We start from the raw sequence: 24052 nt of genomic DNA, 5'->3' as shown, positions 1-24052 counted from the left end.
GGTTGGCTATAGGGTAGTTCCGCCACTAGTTAATAGCATATTGCATGCTAGCATGATCAAAAGGTAATTATTAAATAAAAATACAGGTTGCACTTGTGCCTTGTTTTTAATTCAAACTTTAATTAATATATTTGAGCTGAAATAATGTTAATAAATTTGAGCTCTATAATTATAAAATACAAATACATGTGGCACAAGTGACATACCTTCTTAATATTTCTTAGAACCCCTTGTCCGAGCCGTCAATATCACACAGTGGTTTAAGTTTAATCCTTCATTTGAGTTTAAAGGTACTTCATTGCTTTCCATAGAAATTGCATACGTTAGAAAGATCCATGTGATTAAAATAAATTGGGATGCTTGCACGAGGAACGAGGGTAACGTTGTTAAGAACATAATTGGTTTTTTTTTTTTTGTTTTTTTTTTCTAACATTTTTAAGTCTTATTAAAAGGTCATTAATTACAATGTTGGAGAGGTCCATATCTCTCAACCTAACAAGAATTGACAATGAATAAAGGAAAATTTAGTTTTTTGTGAGGACCAGCTATAACTTGGAGGGCTTGGCTATAGGGGCAGTTCCGCTCATAGTTATAAGGCCATTGCGTGGTCGCATGATCAAAAGATAATTATTAAATAAAAATACAAGTTGCACTGTGCCATGTTTTTAATTCAAATTATAATTATAAATTTGAGCTGCGTAACCTTAATAAATTTTTTAGCTCCATAATTATAAAATACAAATGTAGGTTGCACAAGTGAAATACTTTATTATTATTTCTTTGAACCCCTTGTCCGACATTACATCACACAGTGGTTTAAGTTTAATCCATAATTTGAGTTTTAAGGTACTTCTCTCCTTTCCATACAAATTGCATATGCTAGAAAGATTCATCTGAGTAAAATAAAATGGGAGCTAGGCTTGCTCTAGGAACGAGGGATGCGTTACAAAGAACAAAATAATTTTTTCTCTTTTGTATTTTTAACATTTTTCAAGTCTTATTAAAAGGCCATTCATCACATTATCGGTGCTATAAACTCTGCTTCCAATAGTGCAATTTAACACAAGAAGAGGTTCATATCTCTATACATAACAAGATATGACAATGAATAAAAGCAACTAAGGTTTTGGGCAAGGGCCACCTTATACCTTGGGGGGTTGGCTATAGGGTAGTTCCGCCACTAGTTAATAGCATATTGCATGCTAGCATGATCAAAAGGTAATTATTAAATAAAAATACAGGTTGCACTTGTGCCTTGTTTTTAATTCAAACTTTAATTAATATATTTGAGCTGAAATAATGTTAATAAATTTGAGCTCTATAATTATAAAATACAAATACATGTGGCACAAGTGACATACCTTCTTAATATTTCTTAGAACCCCTTGTCCGAGCCGTCAATATCACACAGTGGTTTAAGTTTAATCCTTCATTTGAGTTTAAAGGTACTTCATTGCTTTCCATAGAAATTGCATACGTTAGAAAGATCCATGTGATTAAAATAAATTGGGATGCTTGCACGAGGAACGAGGGTAACGTTGTTAAGAACATAATTGGTTTTTTTTTTTTTGTTTTTTTTTTCTAACATTTTTAAGTCTTATTAAAAGGTCATTAATTACAATGTTGGAGAGGTCCATATCTCTCAACCTAACAAGAATTGACAATGAATAAAGGAAAATTTAGTTTTTTGTGAGGACCAGCTATAACTTGGAGGGCTTGGCTATAGGGGCAGTTCCGCTCATAGTTATAAGGCCATTGCGTGGTCGCATGATCAAAAGATAATTATTAAATAAAAATACAAGTTGCACTGTGCCATGTTTTTAATTCAAATTATAATTATAAATTTGAGCTGCGTAACCTTAATAAATTTTTTAGCTCCATAATTATAAAATACAAATGTAGGTTGCACAAGTGACATACTTTATTATTATTTCTTTGAACCCCTTGTCCGACATTACATCACACAGTGGTTTAAGTTTAATCCATAATTTGAGTTTTAAGGTACTTCTCTCCTTTCCATACAAATTGCATATGCTAGAAAGATTCATCTGAGTAAAATAAAATGGGAGCTAGGCTTGCACTAGGAACGAGGGACGCGTTATAAAGAACAAAATAATTTTTTCCCTTTTGTATTTTTAACATTTTTTGAGTCTTATTAAAAGGTCATTCATCACATTATCGGTGCTATAAAATCTGCTTCCAATAGTGCAATTTAACACAAGAAGAGGTCCATATCTCTATACATAACAAGATATGACAATGAATAAAAGCAACTAAGGTTTTGGACAATGACCACTAGTTAATAGCATATTGCATGCTAGCATGATCAAAAGGTAATTATTAAATAAAAATACAGGTTGCACTTGTGCCTTGTTTTTAATTCAAACTTTAATTAATATATTTGAGCTGAAATAATGTTAATAAATTTGAGCTCTATAATTATAAAATACAAATACATGTGGCACAAGTGACATACCTTCTTAATATTTCTTAGAACCCCTTGTCCGAGCCGTCAATATCACACAGTGGTTTAAGTTTAATCCTTCATTTGAGTTTAAAGGTACTTCATTGCTTTCCATAGAAATTGCATACGTTAGAAAGATCCATGTGATTAAAATAAATTGGGATGCTTGCACGAGGAACGAGGGTAACGTTGTTAAGAACATAATTGGTTTTTTTTTTTTTGTTTTTTTTTTCTAACATTTTTAAGTCTTATTAAAAGGTCATTAATTACAATGTTGGAGAGGTCCATATCTCTCAACCTAACAAGAATTGACAATGAATAAAGGAAAATTTAGTTTTTTGTGAGGACCAGCTATAACTTGGAGGGCTTGGCTATAGGGGCAGTTCCGCTCATAGTTATAAGGCCATTGCGTGGTCGCATGATCAAAAGATAATTATTAAATAAAAATACAAGTTGCACTGTGCCATGTTTTTAATTCAAATTATAATTATAAATTTGAGCTGCGTAACCTTAATAAATTTTTTAGCTCCATAATTATAAAATACAAATGTAGGTTGCACAAGTGACATACTTTATTATTATTTCTTTGAACCCCTTGTCCGACATTACATCACACAGTGGTTTAAGTTTAATCCATAATTTGAGTTTTAAGGTACTTCTCTCCTTTCCATACAAATTGCATATGCTAGAAAGATTCATCTGAGTAAAATAAAATGGGAGCTAGGCTTGCACTAGGAACGAGGGACGCGTTATAAAGAACAAAATAATTTTTTCCCTTTTGTATTTTTAACATTTTTTGAGTCTTATTAAAAGGTCATTCATCACATTATCGGTGCTATAAAATCTGCTTCCAATAGTGCAATTTAACACAAGAAGAGGTCCATATCTCTATACATAACAAGATATGACAATGAATAAAAGCAACTAAGGTTTTGGACAATGACCACTAGTTAATAGCATATTGCATGCTAGCATGATCAAAAGGTAATTATTAAATAAAAATACAGGTTGCACTTGTGCCTTGTTTTTAATTCAAACTTTAATTAATATATTTGAGCTGAAATAATGTTAATAAATTTGAGCTCTATAATTATAAAATACAAATACATGTGGCACAAGTGACATACCTTCTTAATATTTCTTAGAACCCCTTGTCCGAGCCGTCAATATCACACAGTGGTTTAAGTTTAATCCTTCATTTGAGTTTAAAGGTACTTTATTGCTTTCCATAGAAATTGCATACGTTAGAAAGATCCATGTGATTAAAATAAATTGGGATGCTTGCACGAGGAACGAGGGTAACGTTGTTAAGAACATAATTGGTTTTTTTTTTTTTGTTTTTTTTTTCTAACATTTTTAAGTCTTATTAAAAGGTCATTAATTACAATGTTGGAGAGGTCCATATCTCTCAACCTAACAAGAATTGACAATGAATAAAGGAAAATTTAGTTTTTTGTGAGGACCAGCTATAACTTGGAGGGCTTGGCTATAGGGGCAGTTCCGCTCATAGTTATAAGGCCATTGCGTGGTCGCATGATCAAAAGATAATTATTAAATAAAAATACAAGTTGCACTGTGCCATGTTTTTAATTCAAATTATAATTATAAATTTGAGCTGCGTAACCTTAATAAATTTTTTAGCTCCATAATTATAAAATACAAATGTAGGTTGCACAAGTGACATACTTTATTATTATTTCTTTGAACCCCTTGTCCGACATTACATCACACAGTGGTTTAAGTTTAATCCATAATTTGAGTTTTAAGGTACTTCTCTCCTTTCCATACAAATTGCATATGCTAGAAAGATTCATCTGAGTAAAATAAAATGGGAGCTAGGCTTGCACTAGGAACGAGGGACGCGTTATAAAGAACAAAATAATTTTTTCCCTTTTGTATTTTTAACATTTTTTGAGTCTTATTAAAAGGTCATTCATCACATTATCGGTGCTATAAAATCTGCTTCCAATAGTGCAATTTAACACAAGAAGAGGTCCATATCTCTATACATAACAAGATATGACAATGAATAAAAGCAACTAAGGTTTTGGACAATGACCACCATATACCTTGGGGGTTGGCTATAGGGTAGTTCCGCCACTAGTTAATAGCATATTGCATGCTAGCATGATCAAAAGGTAATTATTAAATAAAAATACAGGTTGCACTTGTGTCTTGTTTTTAATTCGAACTTTAATTAATATATTTGAGCTGAAAAAATGTTAATAAATTTGAGCTCTATAATTATAAAATACAAATACAAGTTGCACAAGTGACATACGTTCTTAATATTTCTTAGAACCCCTTGTCCAAACCGTCAATATCACGCAGTAGTTTAAGTTTAATCCTTAATTTGAGTTTAAAGGTTCTTCATTCCTTTCCATACAAATTGCATACGTTAGAAAGATCCATGTGATTAAAATAAATTGGGATGCTTGCACGAGGAACGAGGGTAACGTTGTAAAGAAGATAATTGTTTTTTTTTTCTAACATTTTTAAATCTTATTTAAAGGTCATTAATTACAATGTTGGAGAGGTCCATATCTCTCAACCTAATTTATTTTAATCACATTTATTTTAATTGGTTTTTTTTTTTTTCTAACATTTTTAAGTCTTATTAAAAGGTCATTAATTACAATGTTGGAGAGGTCCATATCTCTCAACCTAACAAGAATTGACAATGAATAAAGGAAACTTAGGTTTTTTGCGAGGACCACCTATAACTTGGAGGGCTTGCCTAGAGGGGCAGTTCCGCTCATAGTTATAAGGTCATTGCGTGGTCGCATGATCAAAAGATAATTATTAAATAAAAATACAAGTTGCGCTGTGCTATGTTTTTAATTCAAATTATAATGAATAAATTTGAGCTGCGTAACTTTAATAAATTTTTGAGCTCCCTAATTATAAATACGAAAACAGGTTGCTCAAGTGACATACTTTATTATTATTTCTTAGAACTCCTTGTCCGACATTTCATCACACAGTGGTTTAAGTTTAATTCGTAATTTGAGTTTTAAGGTACTTCTCTTCTTTTCATACAAATTGCATATGCTAGAAAGATTCATCTGAGTAAAATAAATTCGGAGCTAGGCTTGCACTAGGAACGAGGGTTGCATTATAAAGAACAAAATAATTTTTTCTCTTTTGTATTTTTAACATTTTTCAAGTCTTATTAAAAGGCCATTAATTACAATATTGGTGCTATAAACCTAGCTTCCAATAGTGCAATTAAACACAGAAAGATGTCCATATCTCTATATTTAACAAGATATGACAACGAATAAAAGCAACTTTGATTTTGGGCAAGGACCACCTTATAGCTTGGGGGGCTTGGCTGTAGGGTAGTTCCGCCTTTGAGCTGCGTAACATTAATAAATTTGATCTCTATAATTATTAAATACAAACACAGGTTGCACAAGTGACATACTTTATTATTATTTCTTTGAACTCTTTGTCCGACATTGAATCACATGGCGGTTTAAGTTTAATCCATAATTTGAGTTTTAAGATATTGCACTCCTTTTCATACAAACTGCATACGTTGAAAAGATTCATATGAATAAAATAAATTGGGAGGCTTGCACGAGGAACGAGGAAAGCATTGTAAAGAGAACATATTAGTTTTTTTTTTTTTTCAGTATTTCTAACATTTTTAAGTCTTATTAAAAGTTCATTAATTACAATATTGGAGAGGTCCATATCTCTCTACTTAACATGAAATGACAATTAATAAAAGCAACTTTGGTTTTGGGCATGGACCACCTTTTAGCTTGGCGGGCTTGCCTGTAGGGTAGTTCCGCCCCATGTAAATTGCACATTGCGTGGTAACATGATCAAAAGATAATTATTAAATTAAAATACAGGTTGCTCATGTGCCATGTTTTTAATTCAAACAAAAATTTATAAATTTGAGATGAATAATGTTAATAAATTTGAGCTCTATAATTATTGAATACAAATACAGGTTGCACAAGTGACATACTTTCTTATTGTTTCTTACCAATCCTTGGCCGACCAGTCATCACACGGTGGTTTATGTTTAATCCGTAGTTTGTGTTTTAAGGGACTCCACTCCTTTCCATACAAATTGAATATGTTAAAAAGATTCGTGTGATTAAAATAAATTGAGAGGGTTGCACGCGCACTACAAGAAACTGAGTCATCAGGGGCGACTCATTAGGGGCGACTATAAAGTCGCCCCTAATACTCAACTATTAGGGGCGACTTTTGAAAGTCGCCCCTAATAGTTATGTATTAGCGTCCACATCCAAGTGGACGCTAATAGTCGACCCAAAAGATGAATAATAGCGTCCACTCCAGGGTGGACGCTAATAACTCGACCCTAATATACTCGCGGGAAATATTCAAAAGGCGGGAAAATCATTAGGGTCGACTTTGTCGACCCTAAAGAGTGTATGGATGAATTAAAAAATTAAAAAAAAAAAATCATTTTATTTACCAATAGCGTCCACTAAGAGTGGACGCTGAAGAGTGATCATTAGGGTCGACTTGAGAGTCGACCCTAATGCTTAAGTATTAGGGTCGACAAAGTCGACCCTAAAGAGTGCGGGGAGGAATTAAAAAAAATTAAAAAAAAAATCCATTTAACCACCAATAGCGTCCACTAAGAGTGGACGCTAAAGAGTTATCATTAGGGTCGACTTGAGTGTCGACCCTAATGCTTAAGTATTAGGGTCGACAAAGTCGACCCTAAAGAGTGCGGGGAGGAATTAAAAAAAATTAAAAAAAAAATCCATTTAACCATCAATAGCGTCCACTAAGAGTGGACGCTAAAGATTTATCATTAGGGTCGACTTGAGTGTCGACCCTAATGCTTAAGTATTAGGGTCGACAAAGTCGACCCTAAAGAGTGTGGGGAGGAATTAAAAAAAAATTTTAAAAACCTAATATTCATAACCAATAGCGTCCACTTTTAGTGGACGCTAAAGAGCTTTCATTAGGGTCGACTCTCAAGTCGACCCTAATGCTTAAGTATTAGGGTCGACAAAGTCGACCCTAAAGAGTGCGGGGAGGAATTAAAAAAAATTAAAAAAAAAATCCATTTAACCACCAATAGCGTCCACTACGAGTGGACGCTAAAGAGTTATCATTAGGGTCGACTTGGGTGTCGACCCTAATGCTTAAGTATTAGGGTCGACAAAGTCGACCCTAAAGAGTGCGGGGAGGAATTAAAAAAAATTAAAAAAAAAATCCATTTAACCACCAATAGCGTCCACTACGAGTGGACGCTAAAGAGTTATCATTAGGGTCGACTTGGGTGTCGACCCTAATGCTTAAGTATTAGGGTCGACAAAGTCGACCCTAAAGAGTGCGGGGAGGAATTAAAAAAAATTAAAAAAAAAATCCATTTAACCACCAATAGCGTCCACTACGAGTGGACGCTAAAGTGTTATCATTAGGGTCGACTTGGGTGTCGACCCTAATGCTTAAGTATTAGGGTCGACAAAGTCGACCCTAAAGAGTATCGGCAAGAATTTAAAAAAATAAAAAAAAAATAATTTTATTTACCAATAGCGTCCACTTAAAGTGGACGCTGAAGAGTGATCATTAGGGTCGACTTTGAAAGTCGACCCTAATGACAAACTATTAGGGTCGACTTTGTCGACCCTAAAGAGTATGTGCAAGAATTAAAAAAATAAAAAAAAAAGAGTATTATTTACCAATAGCGTCCACTCAAAGTGGACGCTGAAGAGTGTTCATTAGGGTCGACTTTGAAAGTCGACCCTAATGACAAACTATTAGGGTCGACAAAGTCGACCCTAAAGAGTATGTGCAAGAATTAAAAAAAAAAAAAAAAAAAAAGAGTATTATTTACCAATAGCGTCCACTCAAAGTGGACGCTGAAGAATGTTCATTAGGGTCGACTTTGAAAGTCGACCCTAATGACAAGTATGCAGGAAAATAAAAAAAAAAATGAAAAAAAAAAAAAAAAAAATGTTGATACCCAATAGCATCCACTAAAATTTTGTATATATCACTGCATTGTTTAAAATTTTCAAATAAAGTGACACAATATGCACCGTTAAATATAACAAAATAAAATTTTAACCGTAAAAGTAAAGCTCTCCCTTTCACTTAATATTTCATATGTACAGTTGTTTCAATATATATATATATATATATATATATATATATATATATATATATATATATATATGTTTTTTTTTTTAAAAAAAAGAAAAATTCTTCTATTTCAATTCCATCCTCCTAAAGAAAGATTTTAATTTGTATATATTTGCCATTTGGTTAGAAGTTTCATTTGGAGGATAAAGTTTTCATTCGGACTAATTTGAAGACTTCAGTTTTAAGTGGATTCCCCAAATGATTCCTAACCAAATGGGATTTAATTCCCCGAATGAAAACTTAATTCTTAATTCTTAATTCTTAACTCTTAATTCTTAATTCCCATTTCATAATTCATATTAAATTTTACATATCTAATAGTGTATATATATGATATGATGAATATATTGAAACAAAACTAAAGACAAATAAAAAGATTAACTTAAAACATACTAAACAAAATAAAAAGGGTAAACTAGGGGGTGCCTCCCATGAGCGCTAAGTTTAAAAACTAAAGACAAATAAAAACAAACAAAACTAAAGACAAATAAGAAGATTAACTTAAAACATACTAAACAAAATAAAAAGGGTAAACTAGGGGGTGCCTCCCATGAGCGCTAAGTTTAACGTCTTCAGCCAGACGGTGGTCCCTGCTCACTGCTGTCCAGAAGATGATGCTCCTGCAGGTGGCGGTGGCAACCAGGTGAGAATGGACTGCATCAATTCTTCTATGGTGTCTAGGCGTTTGTCCATCAATTTGAAAGTTTTGGATGCCTCCTTTCTTTGGCCAGCCAACTCTCTCCGAAGGCCCGCTATTTCTTCAATAAGTGAGCGGTTTTGTTCCTCCTCCTCAGATGCCTCTGGCTCAACTTCAGGTTCATCTTCGGCCATCGGCTCGGCCTCACTCTCTTCCGCACTAGGTGCTGGTCCCCGGGGCATGTGGGACAAGCTCTTGTTCCATTGGCGAATGCCAAATATGGGAGTAGTAGTGACTGGCTCATCAGCTGTGGTACCCTTGATGCCTTTCTTCCGGAGGATGTACGAGATTAAGTATGGGAAAGGCAACCCCCATGAATGTGTGGACTCCGCTCCTCCAACATGCACCCCATTCCAAAATTTCTGAATTTGGTTCCAAATTATGTCGGGAATGGAGTACCAAGCATCTTTATGGAAGGCGTAGAGTGTTTGAAGAAATTGATCCCGCCTCTGAGATTTGTGCCCCAACGGAAAAGCATTACGGTGTAATATGGAGTCCACAAACCAAAGCCGTTGAGGTAGCTTCGATCGGCTGCCGGCATTATGATGGGAATCAGCATATTGCCCATCGCACATGTCCTCAATGATTTCCGTCACGTAGAATCTGGCCGGTTGCTCAGCAAGTTGTGCGGCTTCTGGAGGGTGCTCATGATTGCATTGAAGGGCAGCAGCAATGTCGGCCCGTGTTACGTCAATAGCTTTGCCTTTCACTTTGGAAGAGAGGGCCGCCACGTTGTTGCAGTCATGCCAAAGGTTGGCATAGAACTCGATCACCAATTTTCTGTAGGCAGTGGTGGTGACCGGCTTGAAAAGCTTGTTGAGGCCCCGTCGCTTGAACTCGGCGACCGCCCATTGAGTCGCCTCAAGATTTTGAAAGTCTTCGCGAATGGCGAAGGTGGTCTCAAATAGCAGCTCCCGCTCCTCAAAAGTGGGCGGGGGACAAATGGCTCTGGTATCGGACCCTCGGGAGGACGAAGCTCGAGCTCTTGGCATGATGAGGTTGATTGGGGACTTTTGACAAACACTTGGTGTGCACTAGAGATAGCCAAAATTGAAGAACAAACCAACTCCGCTCAAACCCCCCTGCAAAAACAACAAAATCCAACCACAACAAAGCAATGTGGGTGGATGAACACCCACAATTGCAGAAATATGAGAAAAAAAAAATGTTGGGGAAGTAATCGGGGTTGGGGTGTTGATGGGAATGGGGAAAGGGGTGTAAATCAAAGGTGGAGAAAAATACCTGGTATGGTTGCCGGAGAACTGAACCGTGAGGTGGCTGTGTGGTAGAGGTGGTGAAAAACGGTGGAGGAGTGGAGGAGTGGTGAAAAATGGTGGAGGAGTGCCGGAGGTGCGTGTTGGATGTTTATGAAATGTTGTGGGTGTGGGGGGGAAAGTGACCTAAAATAGGTCACGTGATGTGCTGGCCGATTGCGATCGATCGCACAAATGGTGCGATCGATCGCACTCGGCCAGCAAATGACATGCATGTGCTGTTTCTGTAACTGCGATCGATCGCACCCAAGGTGCGATCGATCGCAGTCACAGAAAGTATACGTTTGTACATTCTGTGACTGCGATTGATCGCACATTGGGTGCGATCGATCGCAGTCACAGAATGTACAAACATATACTTTCTGTGACTGCGATCGATCGCACCTTGGGTGAGATCGATCGCAGTCACAGAATGTACAAACGTATACTTTCTGTGATTGCGATCGATCGCACCTTGGATGCGATCGATCGCTGGAACAGAATGTTAAAAGAGAGGCAGAATTTAATTTTTTTTTTTATTTTAATTTTATTTTAATTTTTATTGAATAATGTACAACAACTTTGATAGTGATACAATGAAAGGATAGGATCAAGTGACAATCAAAATTGAAACAATCGAAATTAAAGGTTCATTCAAATATCCGGTTGATCATAGTACATTTGTTCAATCGATCATGATAGGATCAAATGATCGATGAAACTTGAAACAATTGAAATTGAAGGTTTGATCGAATATCCGATCAATCATAATGAATTAGTTCGATTGATCGTGATAAGATCAAATGATTGAAACAATTGATCTTATCAGGTTTGATCAAATATCCGATTGGTCCTACCTAGTGCATTCGATCGATCGATCGTGATAAGATCAAATGATCGAACAAAATTCAAACAAATTAAATGTTCGATCGAACATTGAATTGAAGTCTAAGCATTTTATATTATATTAGTGCATTACTTAAATTGATCGGGATACAATCAATACAACTTGACATGATTGAAGGTTCAATCAAACATTTGATAAAATCAATTCTGATCGATACTATTACATATTAGTCTGATCGATCGTAATGGGATCAAATGTTTGATCAAACATCCGATTGATCATAATGAATTAGTTCGATTGATCGTGATATGATTAAATGATCAATCAAACATCCGATCGATCTTAATAGATTAGTTCGATTGATCGCGATAGGATCAATCTTTCGATCAAACATCTGATCGATAGTAATGAATTAGTTCGATTGATCATAATAGAATCAAATGTCCGATCGATCGTACTGAATTAGTTCGATTGATCGTGATAGGATTAAATGTTCGATCAAACATCCGAGCGATCCTAATGAATTAGTTCCATTGACTGTGGTATGATCAATTGATAGATCAAACTAGATACACTTGAAGGTTCAATCGAACATTCAATTGAAGGTTCAATCCAACATTCAATTGAACTATTAGCTTTTTATATTATCTTAGTGCCTTAGTTATATTGATCTTATATTATCTTTGGATTTTGTATTATTTTATAACTAATTATAAGAGAAATATCAACTTAATGATCTTTATCATAAAAATTTTATGAACCGAAATTTGTAGTTAATATTATAATAGTAAAAACATATTATAAGAGAAAAATTACAAATAAATAAATAAATAATTTTTAAAAAATTGGTAGTATAATTTTTTTTTTTAGAAAATTATAAAAAGATACTAAAGTAGCCTCCCGAACAACCAAATTGTATAAAAATGCCACTTATTTTTAATATTCATATAATACCCCTATTATTTTAACAAATAAATAATAAAATAATTGAAAAAAAAAACGATGTTTTTTTCAAAAAATAAATTACAACTTGCTGAATGTTTTTTTATATTTTTCTCATTTATTTTAGAGCCTTTTTTTTGTTATATATTTTTGTCAATTTTTTTTTTTTTTAAGAACAATGCCCCAAATATGAGCTACACCAAATAATTTGCCGCCATCTGCTAAAAACTGGCGGGGGGCTCAAATTTTCGGAGGATACCCTAAACGTGCAGCACTCTCACTCTCAGTACTCTCACTCTCTCTCTCTCACTCTCACTCTCACTCAGTTCATATTTTCGGAGGAAATACAGCATTCAGCACTCACTCTCTCTCTCGATCGCTCTCTCTCACTCAGTTCTCCGACGCAAGGTTCTCTCTCCGGCAGCTCTCACTCCGGCGCACTTAACCCTCTCCTGCAGCTTTCTCTCCGGTATGAGTTTCTCCTCTCTTCTTCTCTTTCTATTGGGCAGCAGCAATGTTCATGGGTTGCAGTTTTGCATCTAAAATGGTTGATTTTTGTGGTTTCTACACTGTTTCCTGTGATTTTTAGTATTGGGATATTTTCAAACATAGTAGAAGGCTAATATTTGATCATTTCAAGCTTGTGTTGGGTGTAAATTTATTCAATTTTGCTCTTCATTTTGTTGCCTATATACTCTTAACAATTTAGGGTCGGACAAAATTTAACCTATATACTCTTATAGGATGCCACTTGTTTGTGGGGTTTGTAGAGATCATTTCAAGCTTGTGTAGAGATATGTGTTGATTATATATGAAAACAAGTATTTGGCTAAAGCAACAAGTATTTGGCATATAAATCAGAAGGTTCTGCTTCGATCCTAAGCATGCGTCCATCAAAAAAATCAAATAATAAACTCAACAATAACTCAAAATTACCAATGAAATTAAATAGTAAGAGTATAAGTTCCACCCTTGAACGAACCAGCTAGCAATTAGGCCCCAATAGCCATAATAATGAAAATAGTTCGTCCAAAACGTTTAACACGATCTACATTGACACTAGAAAATTCAAACAAAGTAATGCAAAATTGGTATTGATTTTTTTATTGTCAAGTATGGCTTTTATCTCACTTTAATGATATTGTACTACCAATAAGTCTATGAATTTTGGGTTAATAAGCTAATTAATAATACCACAAAATTTTAATTTTGAAAATTATTTGTCATTTCTCCTCCCCCAACCCCATCCCCAAAAAATCTCTTTTTATGTAGTTGTTGTTGTAGTAAATGCCATAGTGTGATCTTTGTCTGCCCCAATTGGTTGGAACAATTTTCAGTTGCTACCAACTGTTGTGTTCTTGCAAGTATCTTCTATCCGGCACTTGGAGTTCATTAATAAATGGTTTCCAGAAGCTCATATCTAAGCGGCCAGCCCTAGTTCTATCTCAGGCTTCTTCTTGAATATTTTTCAATGTACACACCCCTCGCCCTCGTGCAGGGGACCTGCCGGTGGAAATCTCACCAAAAATTAATTTGCCAAGAAGTGGCTTGATTAGTGTCATTATGGTATTAGGGACTAATCACCTAGGATTTAAGATGCACTTCTCTTTTATATGGATCTCTTGGTCTGCTAACTGGGTTTAAGTATCTTGAGACTAGGTCCTTAGGGGCTTGAAATTAATAGTGACCCTGTTTCAATAAGACAATTTTTATAGTGATGTCTTCCTCAAAGTTGTGGTGCCTGAAAGAGTGAGAAACAGCGTACTTGACAATAAAATATGTTACTTACAATTTTTTTTCAAAAGAAAACACAATAAAAATAAAATATTTGAGCCAATAATCTTAAGTTGCTAATGATAGGGTACACATACTTGACAATAAAATATGTGAGCCATAATCATTGAAGAGCTAAATATATAGTGGATAAGGGTACCAAAAATAACCTGACGCTCAAAAAAGCTCAACCACAGCCAAGGTTGCCACTAATTCTGTTGCACCTATTTACATCTCTGACCCTAAGATACCAACTTAGAAATAGTTGAAAAGAATCACATAAAAAACATAACAAAAGAAACACCCTTGCCTTACAAGTAACATGAAAACAAGTATTTGGCTCCAAATCCGACGCAAGATAATTTGTGTATGTATAAGTTTGACGTACACTTGAAGCGATTGGCTAAAAAAGTATTGGCTAAAAAAGAAAAAGTACATAATTAACCATATAATATACCAGTACTGCAAGCTCAAATGTACCTCAACTTTTTCAGGAAGTATGACCATCTGATCACAAGCCAGTCTAAAAAGTTACTTATTTGAACAGATTTCTTGAGAATAACCATCTAAAGCAGAAAGAGCTTCAATTGCGCGAAGGACTATATCAAGAATTGGGTACCTGAAATTGTATGAAAATGAAGAATAAATGCAGGAAAGAAATTACTATCCAAAAATACAAACATTATAATACTTGCAACTAGTCATCAGCGTGTTTGGGATGAGGGGACCGCATATGCCCAGGCACTAGTCAGATGCTTAAAAATCTCCAAACACCTCATTTGCCAAAAGAAAAAGGAATGAAAAAAAAAAAAAAAAAAAAACACTGTAATTTATCTCAATAAAAGCATAAGGAGGCAATATAGACCCCGTATGGCCATAAATTGCAAAGTTGAGTAACTAGCAACTTTCTTGGGTTATAAAAACCGTGTAAAGATAGATTATGGGACAACACACTTACTAGGCACGTCGACGCAAGATAATCTTTTTTAGCCAAGTATTTGATGTAACATATGGTTAATTATGTGTATGTATTCATATGCACGGGTGGGTGGGTGCACACACGGTCATGTATAGCCATGTCATTAATTGTTTACCTGTATAAATGTGGGGTTTGTAGAGATATGTGTTGATTGGAGTAAAGCATAAACTAACTTGTTTGTGGGATAGATGATAGTGCGATCGATCGCACTCACTACAAGTAAAACCTCTCTGGTGGTGCGATCGATCGCAATACGTGCTGAAGCCCCTGATATTGCGATCGATCGCACTACCAGAGAGGTTTACTCTCTGGTTGTGCGATCGATCGCACTACGTGCTGAAGCCCCTGATGGTGCGATCGATCGCAAAACCAGAGAGGCTTTACTCTCTGGTGGTGCGATCGATCGCACTACGTGCTGAAGCCTGAAAACTTGTATTCCCACTGCATCTCTCCCTTCTTATCTTGTGGTTGCATTAAACCTCTCTTCTTCTCTTGTAACCTATTAAACCTTGCTTCTTCTCTTATTATTACTTGTTTATTAGTATTAAGTCTTATTCTTATATTAGGATTATGTTATTAATTTTCTAGTTCACATCAACTTATGTTATCAAAGTTGATATAGTACATGATTGTATTGTCTTTTCCATTTAAGTTCAATAAGAAAGTAGCACAGTAAACTTGAAGCAAGACAACATTCTATAATAAATATCAAAGCTAACAACAATGGTAAAAAATGTAAAACTGTCATTGAGCTAAACAAGTAAATAAATTACAAATAGAAATTTGTTCTAAACTACTAACCCACTTCTAGAATATTTTGTTAGGTAACATGGCATTGAGCTAGCATCAATATTTGAGAACAGACCTCCCATTTAATTCTATTAATTCTTAAGAATCTGATCTTCTAATTCCCTTGTGTGCGTACATGTACGCAACGAATAACCTCTAATAGGGACATCAATATGGATAGGAGTTGGATGCGGGAAAGTACTCGATGTTCAGAGCGATTTCAAAAAGGTGTGGAAGAATTCATGGGAATGGCAGTTAAATCAGTTGATTCACGTGATATGACAAAGTGTCCATGCCGTGATTGTGCAAATAGATATTATTCTCATATTAGCGAGGTGAAGGGTCACTTGTATATGAATGGATTTACTCCGGCATACACTCGATGGATATTTCACGGGGAAGAAGATCATTTTAGGGTAAACACTTCTACAAACATGCACACACATACAACTGAAATGATGGAGGAGGTTGATGCAGTTGAAGAATTGTTAGACGATGTATGTATGGGGACATTTGTTGATGCTAACATCGGAGAATCCTCTACTTCACAGGGCCCCCCAACTGATGATCACGAACAAACAAGCTCCTTCCACCGATTTTGGGAAGATGGTTTACGAGAACTTTATCCAGGCTGCAAGAAATTTACACAAATTGCTTTTGTACTGAAGATGCTTCATATAAAGGCGTTCTGCAACATGAGTAACAAGGCGTTTGATATGATGATTGACTTGATAAAGATGGCCCTCCCAGATGGAGAGACATTGCCACGCTCGTATAGAGAAGCAATACAGTTTAGGCGACACGTGGGATTCGGTTACGATAAGATACACGCATGCAAGAATGGTTGTGTGCTTTTTTGGAAAGAACATGCAGACAAAGTGGTATGCCCAAAGTGCAACAATTCAAGATGGATTGATGGCAAAGGAAAAAAAAGTAATATTCCTCAAAAGGTCTTACGGTATTTCCCAATAAAATCAAGGTTACAACGGTTGTTTATGACAAAAGAAATGGCCAAGGAAATGCGGTGGCACAAAGAAGGTCGAGAAGATGATGGCAATACTCTCAGACACCCTGCCGATTCTATTGTATTGAAAGAGTTTGATAAAAGATATGAGTGGTTTGCAAGTGATTCCCGCAATGTGCGGCTTGGTTTAGCAAGTGATGGTTTCAACCCATATGGTAATATGAGTACAACATATAGCATATGGGCAGTAATGTTCACGGTGTACAATCTCCCTCCGTGGATGTGTATGAAGAGTCCAAATTTGATGTTGTCCCTTATTATCCCTGGGCCTTCAGATCCCGGAAAGAATCTTGATGTATATTTGCGCCCATTGGTTGATGACTTGAAAGATTTATGGAATGAAGGCATACGCGTGTACGATGCATCAAAGAAAGAGACATTTCAATTGCATGCGACATTACTATGGACTATAAATGATTTTCCCGCATATGGAAAATTATCTGGGTGGTCTACAACTGGAAATCTTGCATGTCCAGTATGTAATAAGGATACATCGTTCAGGTATTTGAAGTATGGGCATAAGGTGTGCTTTATGTGTCATCGTCGGTGGCTTCCTCAAGAGCATCCATGGCGAAAAAGAGGAGATTTGTTCGATGGTACAGAGGAGCATAGATTGGAACCTGAAGAATTGTCTGCAAGTCAATTGTTGAAACAGCTAAGGGATGCTGAGGGTTTACAATTTCGAAAAACAAGCGGGAGAAAGAGAAAGTACACAGATGTTGTGTTGAATTGGAAGAAGAGAAGTATTTTCTTTGAGTTGCCTTACTGGTCAAGTTTGAAAGTACGTCACAATTTAGATGTAATGCATATTGAGAAGAACATATGTGAAAGTATCTATGGTACGTTGATGAATATTGATGGGAAGACCAAGGACACAGTCAAGGCACGAAGAGATTTACAGTTGATGGGTATACGTAAAGAATTGCATGTGCAGCCAAATGGTGAAACTTATAGGATGCCACTTGCGAAGTACACATTGACAAGAGATGAGAAGAAGAGTTTATGTGAGTGGTTGTTAGGTGTTAAATTTCCTGACGGGTATGCATCTAACATTGGTCGATGTGTGAACAAGCTTCCTGGTAAAATTTCGGGTATGAAAAGCCACGATTGTCATGTCTTCTTACAGCGCTTGCTTCCTGTTGCAATTCGAAATTTCTCTACGTCGGAAATACGAACAACATTGACCGAGTTGAGTACCTTTTTTACGCAGTTATGTGCACGGACGTTGAAAGTTGATATCCTGAAACAAATGAAAGTCGATATTGTAATAATTTTATGCAAAATGGAAAAAATATTTCCGCCAGCTTTTTTTGATGTTATGATCCATCTAGCACTTCATTTACCTCGGGAGGCCGAGCTTGCCGGTCCTGTACAAAACCGTTGGATGTATCCGTTCGAAAGAGAACTTGGAAGATATAAGAAGTGGACACGTAACAAAGCGCGTCCAGAGGGGTCTATTGCCGAGTGTTACCTAGCTGAGGAGAGCTTGACCTTCTGTTCCAGGTATCTTCGGGGGATTGAGACAAGATGGAACCGTGAACGGAGAAATGTTGACGTTGAGGAAGTAGAAATGAGCCAGCGCTTGGATGTGTTCTCCCAACGAGTTCGGCCGTTAGGAGCAGCTAAATTAGTAACACTGAATGCTAATGATTTTGATAGGGCACGATGGTATGTGCTTACCAACTGTAACGAAACGGCGTCATATTTGGAGTAAGTTTAGTAATGATCTTTGTGTTTTACCTGTTACGACATGTTATAATTTTAGCGGTGATGATCATTTACGAATATGTTTATTTTTCATGCAGTGAACATTATAATATGATCAAAAGAGAAGGCGGCCATGACATTGAGAAAAAACATGAGGCTAACTTTGAACGTTGGTTCCATAAACGTTTATACAATAGTGGGTGTACTGCAGACAATGGCTCAAAACAATTATATGATCTTGCATGCGGGCCTGATCGTCATGTTAGATCGTACAGAGGTTGCATCGTGAATGGTGTTAGGTACCACACGAAAGAATGTGCAGAAACTCGTACTACCCAGAACAGTGGTGTTTCTGTTTCAGGTGAGGACGAAACCTCAATAACTGAGTATTATGGTGAGTTAAAAAATATTCTAGAGTTACGTTACCCTGGCCAAAATCTCGTGTACTTGTTTGAGTGCGATTGGTGGGACACTGGGAGTGCAACAGGAATACAAATGGACCAAGGCTTCACGATTGTTAATACTTCTCGTACATGGTGTGAATCCGACCCGTTCATCTTAGCATGTCAAGCTTCGCAAGTGTTTTACTTGGATGATCCCAAATTGGGTGGTAATTGGAAAGTGGTGCAGAAGTGGATCAATAGGGACATCTATGATATTCCAACAGTACAAAAGGGAGATAATACAGAAGATGACGAAAGACTCAGTGATGACGTATACCAGGAAGGTGAATGTGTTGGGGGTAATATGGTCTTCGTTGATGAAGCAAATGTTGAAGCCTCCACTCAATTACGTAGAGATGATGCGACAATAGCAATTGATGAATTATATATTCAACTTGATGCAAGCATGTTTGCCAACGATAACTTGTCGAACGAGGACTATGATACAAACTTTGATGAGGAAGAGGAGTTATGTAGCGACAACGATATAGACTCTGAACACGAAGAGGACTCTGAACACGAACAATCATCTTCAAGTAACAGTGATACAGATTCTGAATATGAATCTGATGATGATATGTGTTGAACATAAGCTCACATTTGGTGTAAGTACAAAGTGTATTAGCATATTTAATGAAGTTGATGCTCTCTCTCTCTCTCTATATATATACATGTATTGTGGTGTTTGTTTGTTTTTTTTACTAGCATAATTATTGTTTGTTTGTCAAAAATATTGAACATACTATATGGTTATAATTTGACTAATATATTTTTTTCGTTTTTGAGTTGTTTGCAGATTGATCATAACAATGACAACAACAGGACGTAAACGTGTTCCAGCAGCACGAGGCCGAGGCCAAGGTCAAGGTCGGGGCCTTATTGACGAGCATGAGAGTCCGACTCCCAATTCTGGGTTTGGTGATACAGATATGCAAATGGCGCCCTCGCCCCCCCTCCTCCTCGAGTCAGTGGATAGGCATCCTTCGCACGAGTCTAATGATCCTATTCACTCAGTGGCAGGATTGGATTCACAGGGAGGCGCCCCTACTGCATCTTGTAAGTTCATGAATTATATGTTTATGAAATGTTATTTTTGTATTATTTTGATTTGTTATAGACATTTGACAATATAACTTACTACGTTACCATGTTTTGCATAACAGCTACCACGTCTGTCAGAAGTGTAAGGGGTAAGGCCAAGTGTAAGAAGTTGAGTGAGCACGTACTTAAGCATGGTCCCTTAGTGCTAAACATCCCAAATAGACACCGGGCACCTATAGGCGATAATGCGTCATGGTTTGCAAGCAAGATTGGGGAGATTATTCGTAACATGTGCGAACTCCATCACGGTGAATGGAAAAAGGTCCCAGCTGAGGAAAAGAACAAGTTATTATTTCATGTTCAGGTATGAATATCAATGTAATGTTTATGAATATGTTTTGTATGAAAAAATAATGTGACACATTTTTTACCATTGTTTTCTTATCTATTATGTATCAGTCAAATTTCGCACTGAATATGGAACGATACGAGCACGTCAAAGCTGTTGAAAATAAATTGGGTCGTGCATATGCTAGGATTCGTTCCAGCTTGTATAGAGACCACTACAAAAAATATTTTGAAGGCATTGATAAAGACGATGATGAGGGGATTGCCAAGGCTAAGGCTATTGGGAGGGAAAACGTGCCAGCAGGATATGGTCCTGAACAGTGGAACCTAATATGCGACTCATTTGATGACGATAAATGGAAGGTAAATATATATTATTATACTGATTAGAAAATTCAGATTGATATAATTTGCATGCACTTGAGGACATTTTATGAATAATTGTGTTTGTTTTTTTCTCCAAATTTTATAGAAAAAGTCTGCACGAAATATAAAAAACAGAAGCAAATTGGAAACAAATCACACAGCTGGCACTTGTTCATTTGTTAACGTCATTTACAAAAAGGTAAGTGTCTCTTTTTTATAATTTAATTAAAGTAACATTATTTAGTGTAAACTTTGATTATATGTATTATGTGTAGGAACAAGAAACAAAAGTGAAGCCCAATCCTGTTGAACTATATGAGGCTACCCATACAAGAAAAAAAGATAAAGAGTTTGTGAACGACAAATGCAAAACTCTATATGTAAGTAAATGTTTACGCTCCGATTATTAAGTTGATTAGTGAAGAACATGAATAGTAAACTTGCATGAAGTATATATTAAACTAAAGCCAACTATGACTTGTGCAGCTTCAGATGCAAGAATTAACAACCAGTGAGGCCTTAGAGGAAGGCAGTGTGGAGGGGACAAGTGTCGAGGACCGAATGCAAGAAATAGTCACACAAGTGCTAGGGGGCCGACGATCTGGTCACGTTAGAGGAATGGGATGCGGTCTTATTCCTACCCCTTTAAGTACTTCATCTCAAGCGTTCACCCACTTCGACAACCATGACGAGTGTAGGAAAAGACAAGAAGATACTCAAAGCGAGCTTCAACAGACTAGAATCGAACTTCATCAGTATAGAGAGAATTTGCAAGCCAACGTTGAGGAAACCAACAAATTGAAAGCCACTGTTGAGTTCTTAATGTCACGTATTGGAGGGTTAGTGAAACTATATCTATGCATTAATTTTACAAAAACACACATACTAAGTAATCGTTAAAAAGCTTATTAATCATTATATGAAATTCTATTCTTCTTAGGTCTGGAGGGAGCTTGCTTGGAGGTGCATCAAGTGAAGCCAACAATTGAGGGAGCTTTGAAATAACCATTTATTTATGATGTACTTTTTGATACCATATTTCAGATTTTTTTTTTGATACTATGTATTTGGATAGTTGTTGGTACTTTCTATTTGCTATTGTGTATTTGAGTATTTGTTGATCGTGATCTGTTTGGTAATGTATATTTGTTGGTACTTTTTATTTGGTTTATATTATGTTAAGATATTCGCAAAATTTTTGGTTCACGAACTTTTGAGTTAGTAAATCTCCCTTGACATGTTTATCAAGGTTAAAGAGCTTTGAGTAAACAATGCAAGGGAGTAATAATATCTTTCTAAATTTTATTTTTAAGTGTATGCAGGATGATAAGAGTACAAGAAAGTTAAACTACCCAAGCAGGTTCTTACTTTAATATGTTTCATGAACAAACACATTTTTAGTATTTCTTTCTCTATCATGTTGGGTTTCATTCTTATTGTCTTGATATCATATATTGGTTCATTGTGGTAGATTACTCAAATTGCTTATGAGGATGAATTGGCAAGGAAGATGATGCAGATAAGTATTTTATTTTGGGTTTTGAAATTTTCCTGGCCATAGATTGTAAAACATATATTTAATAGTTTTCTCCCTTGGCAGGTTTGGTTCATGGGGCAGTTCTCACATATTTTTGATGATTTTGATGAGGTTAGTCATTTTGAGTTACGTTGCTTGTGAGCATTTAGATTAGTTTGAAGATTGTTGTCTGATGTGGTGAAGTAGTGTTAATGCATAGTACTCTTCTCTAAAAGGTGTTAAACTTTTAAACTTTGCCAATATTTGTGGTTTTCGGCTTCTGTTTCCAATGATAGGTGTCGTTTTGTAGTTTTAAGCCATTATTCATGATATGTTTGCCCTTTATATTATATCATTTTCATAATTATAGGATAAAGAGGTATAAGATGTGTTAGTTGTGGTGAATGAATGGGAGAGAGTGGTTGATGGGTTTGTTTTGTTTTGGTGATTGATAGCGTCGAGAAGGAACGAAGCGGCGGGGTGGCTGAGGAAGATGGTGGGAGTAGTGGGGGCGAAGGATTTGCCGGCGGAGCCGTTGGAGCAGGAGTTACGGCTAGGATTGAGAGGTGGGATCATTCTCTGCAATGTGCTCAACAAGGTTTACTCTGGAGCTGTGCCCAAGGTTAGCCTTTTCCTCATCCTTATCTTCATTTAAATTCTGTGTCTTTTTTGTTTTTTCAATTTGGGATGTTTAAGCAGTAGTTTGATTTCTTTTTAGGTGGTGGAAAGTCCATGTGATTCTGCTTTGGTTCTTGATGGGGCCGCATTGTCCGCATTTGGCTGCTGTATTTTATGCACAGAAAAGGAAATATTCTGATAAGTTAGGACCTCAATGGAGCAAGGAGGAGCTTGAGCATTTTTATCAAGCCTATTGGAAATATGGAAAAGACTGGAAGAAGGTATGCCTTTATTTGACGTTGTGTTTTATTTACTCTTTTGGGATTTACTTAATTAGCCATAATTGGTTGTCTTTCATTATATAAGCAGCTTCTAATTTTTGTGGTGTAACTTGATATCTAATTTGGTTATGCATACATATGCAAACATTTTTCATGCTTTCTCCCTGTAATACTGTTTACAATAAAATTTTCTGTTCTAATGAGACAATTTCTAATGTGCTCCAGTTTTGTTTTTGGTCTCTTTTCTATTATTGACTTCTGTGCATATCCAGGTGGCTGCTGTAGTACATAACGGATCCGTTGAGATGGTGGAGGCTCTCTACATTACAAACTGGGTTGGTAGCGTCCATTACTGTTAGATTGATTTATAACTAGAATCCGTAAAATTAAGCACTATTTTCACCTTTCTTGTATAATCTATTGCGCTTTATTTTAATGTAATTGATTTGCATGAACTAATGACCAGGGTATGACCTGGTTTAATATTTCTTTTGTTTTTTTCTTAATACTTGTCACTGCTTTGTCTTGAACGCGTTCTTACAGATTTGAATAAGGGTCATAGTGCTTATTTACTTCTATTAATTGCAAGCTGGAGGATTGAATCTACTAAACCTCTTGGCAGAAAATAGTTTCTTTTGCATCCCAGTTATTAGATAGTTTGGAGCGGGTTTGTCATTCAGTTAATAATTTCTTCTAGTTTTAGTAGTTAGTTATGGTGAGATTCTTGATAACTAAAGTTAATAAATTTGTATGAAATTTGATCTTAAATTCAGAAATGAAACTGGTTTGCATATGTAAGTAATTTGGTTCCCTGGGTCTG

General features: G+C 36.0%; 3 protein-coding genes across 3 annotated transcripts; all 3 read left to right on the top strand.

Annotated features, from left to right (window-relative positions):
* The first annotated feature begins 12745 nt into the window (after positions 1 to 12745).
* LOC148588021 (uncharacterized) lies at positions 12746 to 21829 on the top strand. Its single transcript, XM_088512413.1, has 8 exons — positions 12746 to 12816; positions 19859 to 20118; positions 20226 to 20467; positions 20563 to 20814; positions 20924 to 21016; positions 21093 to 21197; positions 21304 to 21656; positions 21758 to 21829. Exons 2-8 carry the CDS (start codon positions 19872 to 19874, stop codon positions 21804 to 21806), a joined length of 1341 nt encoding a protein of 446 aa, XP_088368539.1. The 5' UTR covers positions 12746 to 12816; positions 19859 to 19871; the 3' UTR covers positions 21807 to 21829.
* LOC148588022 (uncharacterized) lies at positions 15223 to 18683 on the top strand. The gene is made up of 3 exons (XM_088512351.1): positions 15223 to 15229; positions 16813 to 17435; positions 18678 to 18683. Exons 1-3 carry the CDS (start codon positions 15223 to 15225, stop codon positions 18681 to 18683), a joined length of 636 nt encoding a protein of 211 aa, XP_088368477.1.
* Positions 21830 to 22792: 963 nt separating the features above from the next.
* Positions 22793 to 23638, top strand: LOC148588020 (protein ALWAYS EARLY 3-like). Its single transcript, XM_088512425.1, has 3 exons — positions 22793 to 22955; positions 23052 to 23232; positions 23505 to 23638. The coding sequence occupies exons 1-3, from the start codon at positions 22918 to 22920 to the stop codon at positions 23589 to 23591; spliced, it is 306 nt and encodes a 101-aa protein (XP_088368551.1). The 5' UTR covers positions 22793 to 22917; the 3' UTR covers positions 23592 to 23638.
* Positions 23639 to 24052: the final 414 nt, after the last annotated feature.

The sequence above is a fragment of the Corylus avellana genome, chromosome 1, assembly GCF_965113065.1.
Source record: "Corylus avellana chromosome 1, dhCorAvel1.hap1.2, whole genome shotgun sequence".
Classification (NCBI taxonomy): Eukaryota; Viridiplantae; Streptophyta; class Magnoliopsida; order Fagales; family Betulaceae; genus Corylus; species Corylus avellana.
This window is presented reverse-complemented; position numbering and strand designations above follow the sequence as displayed.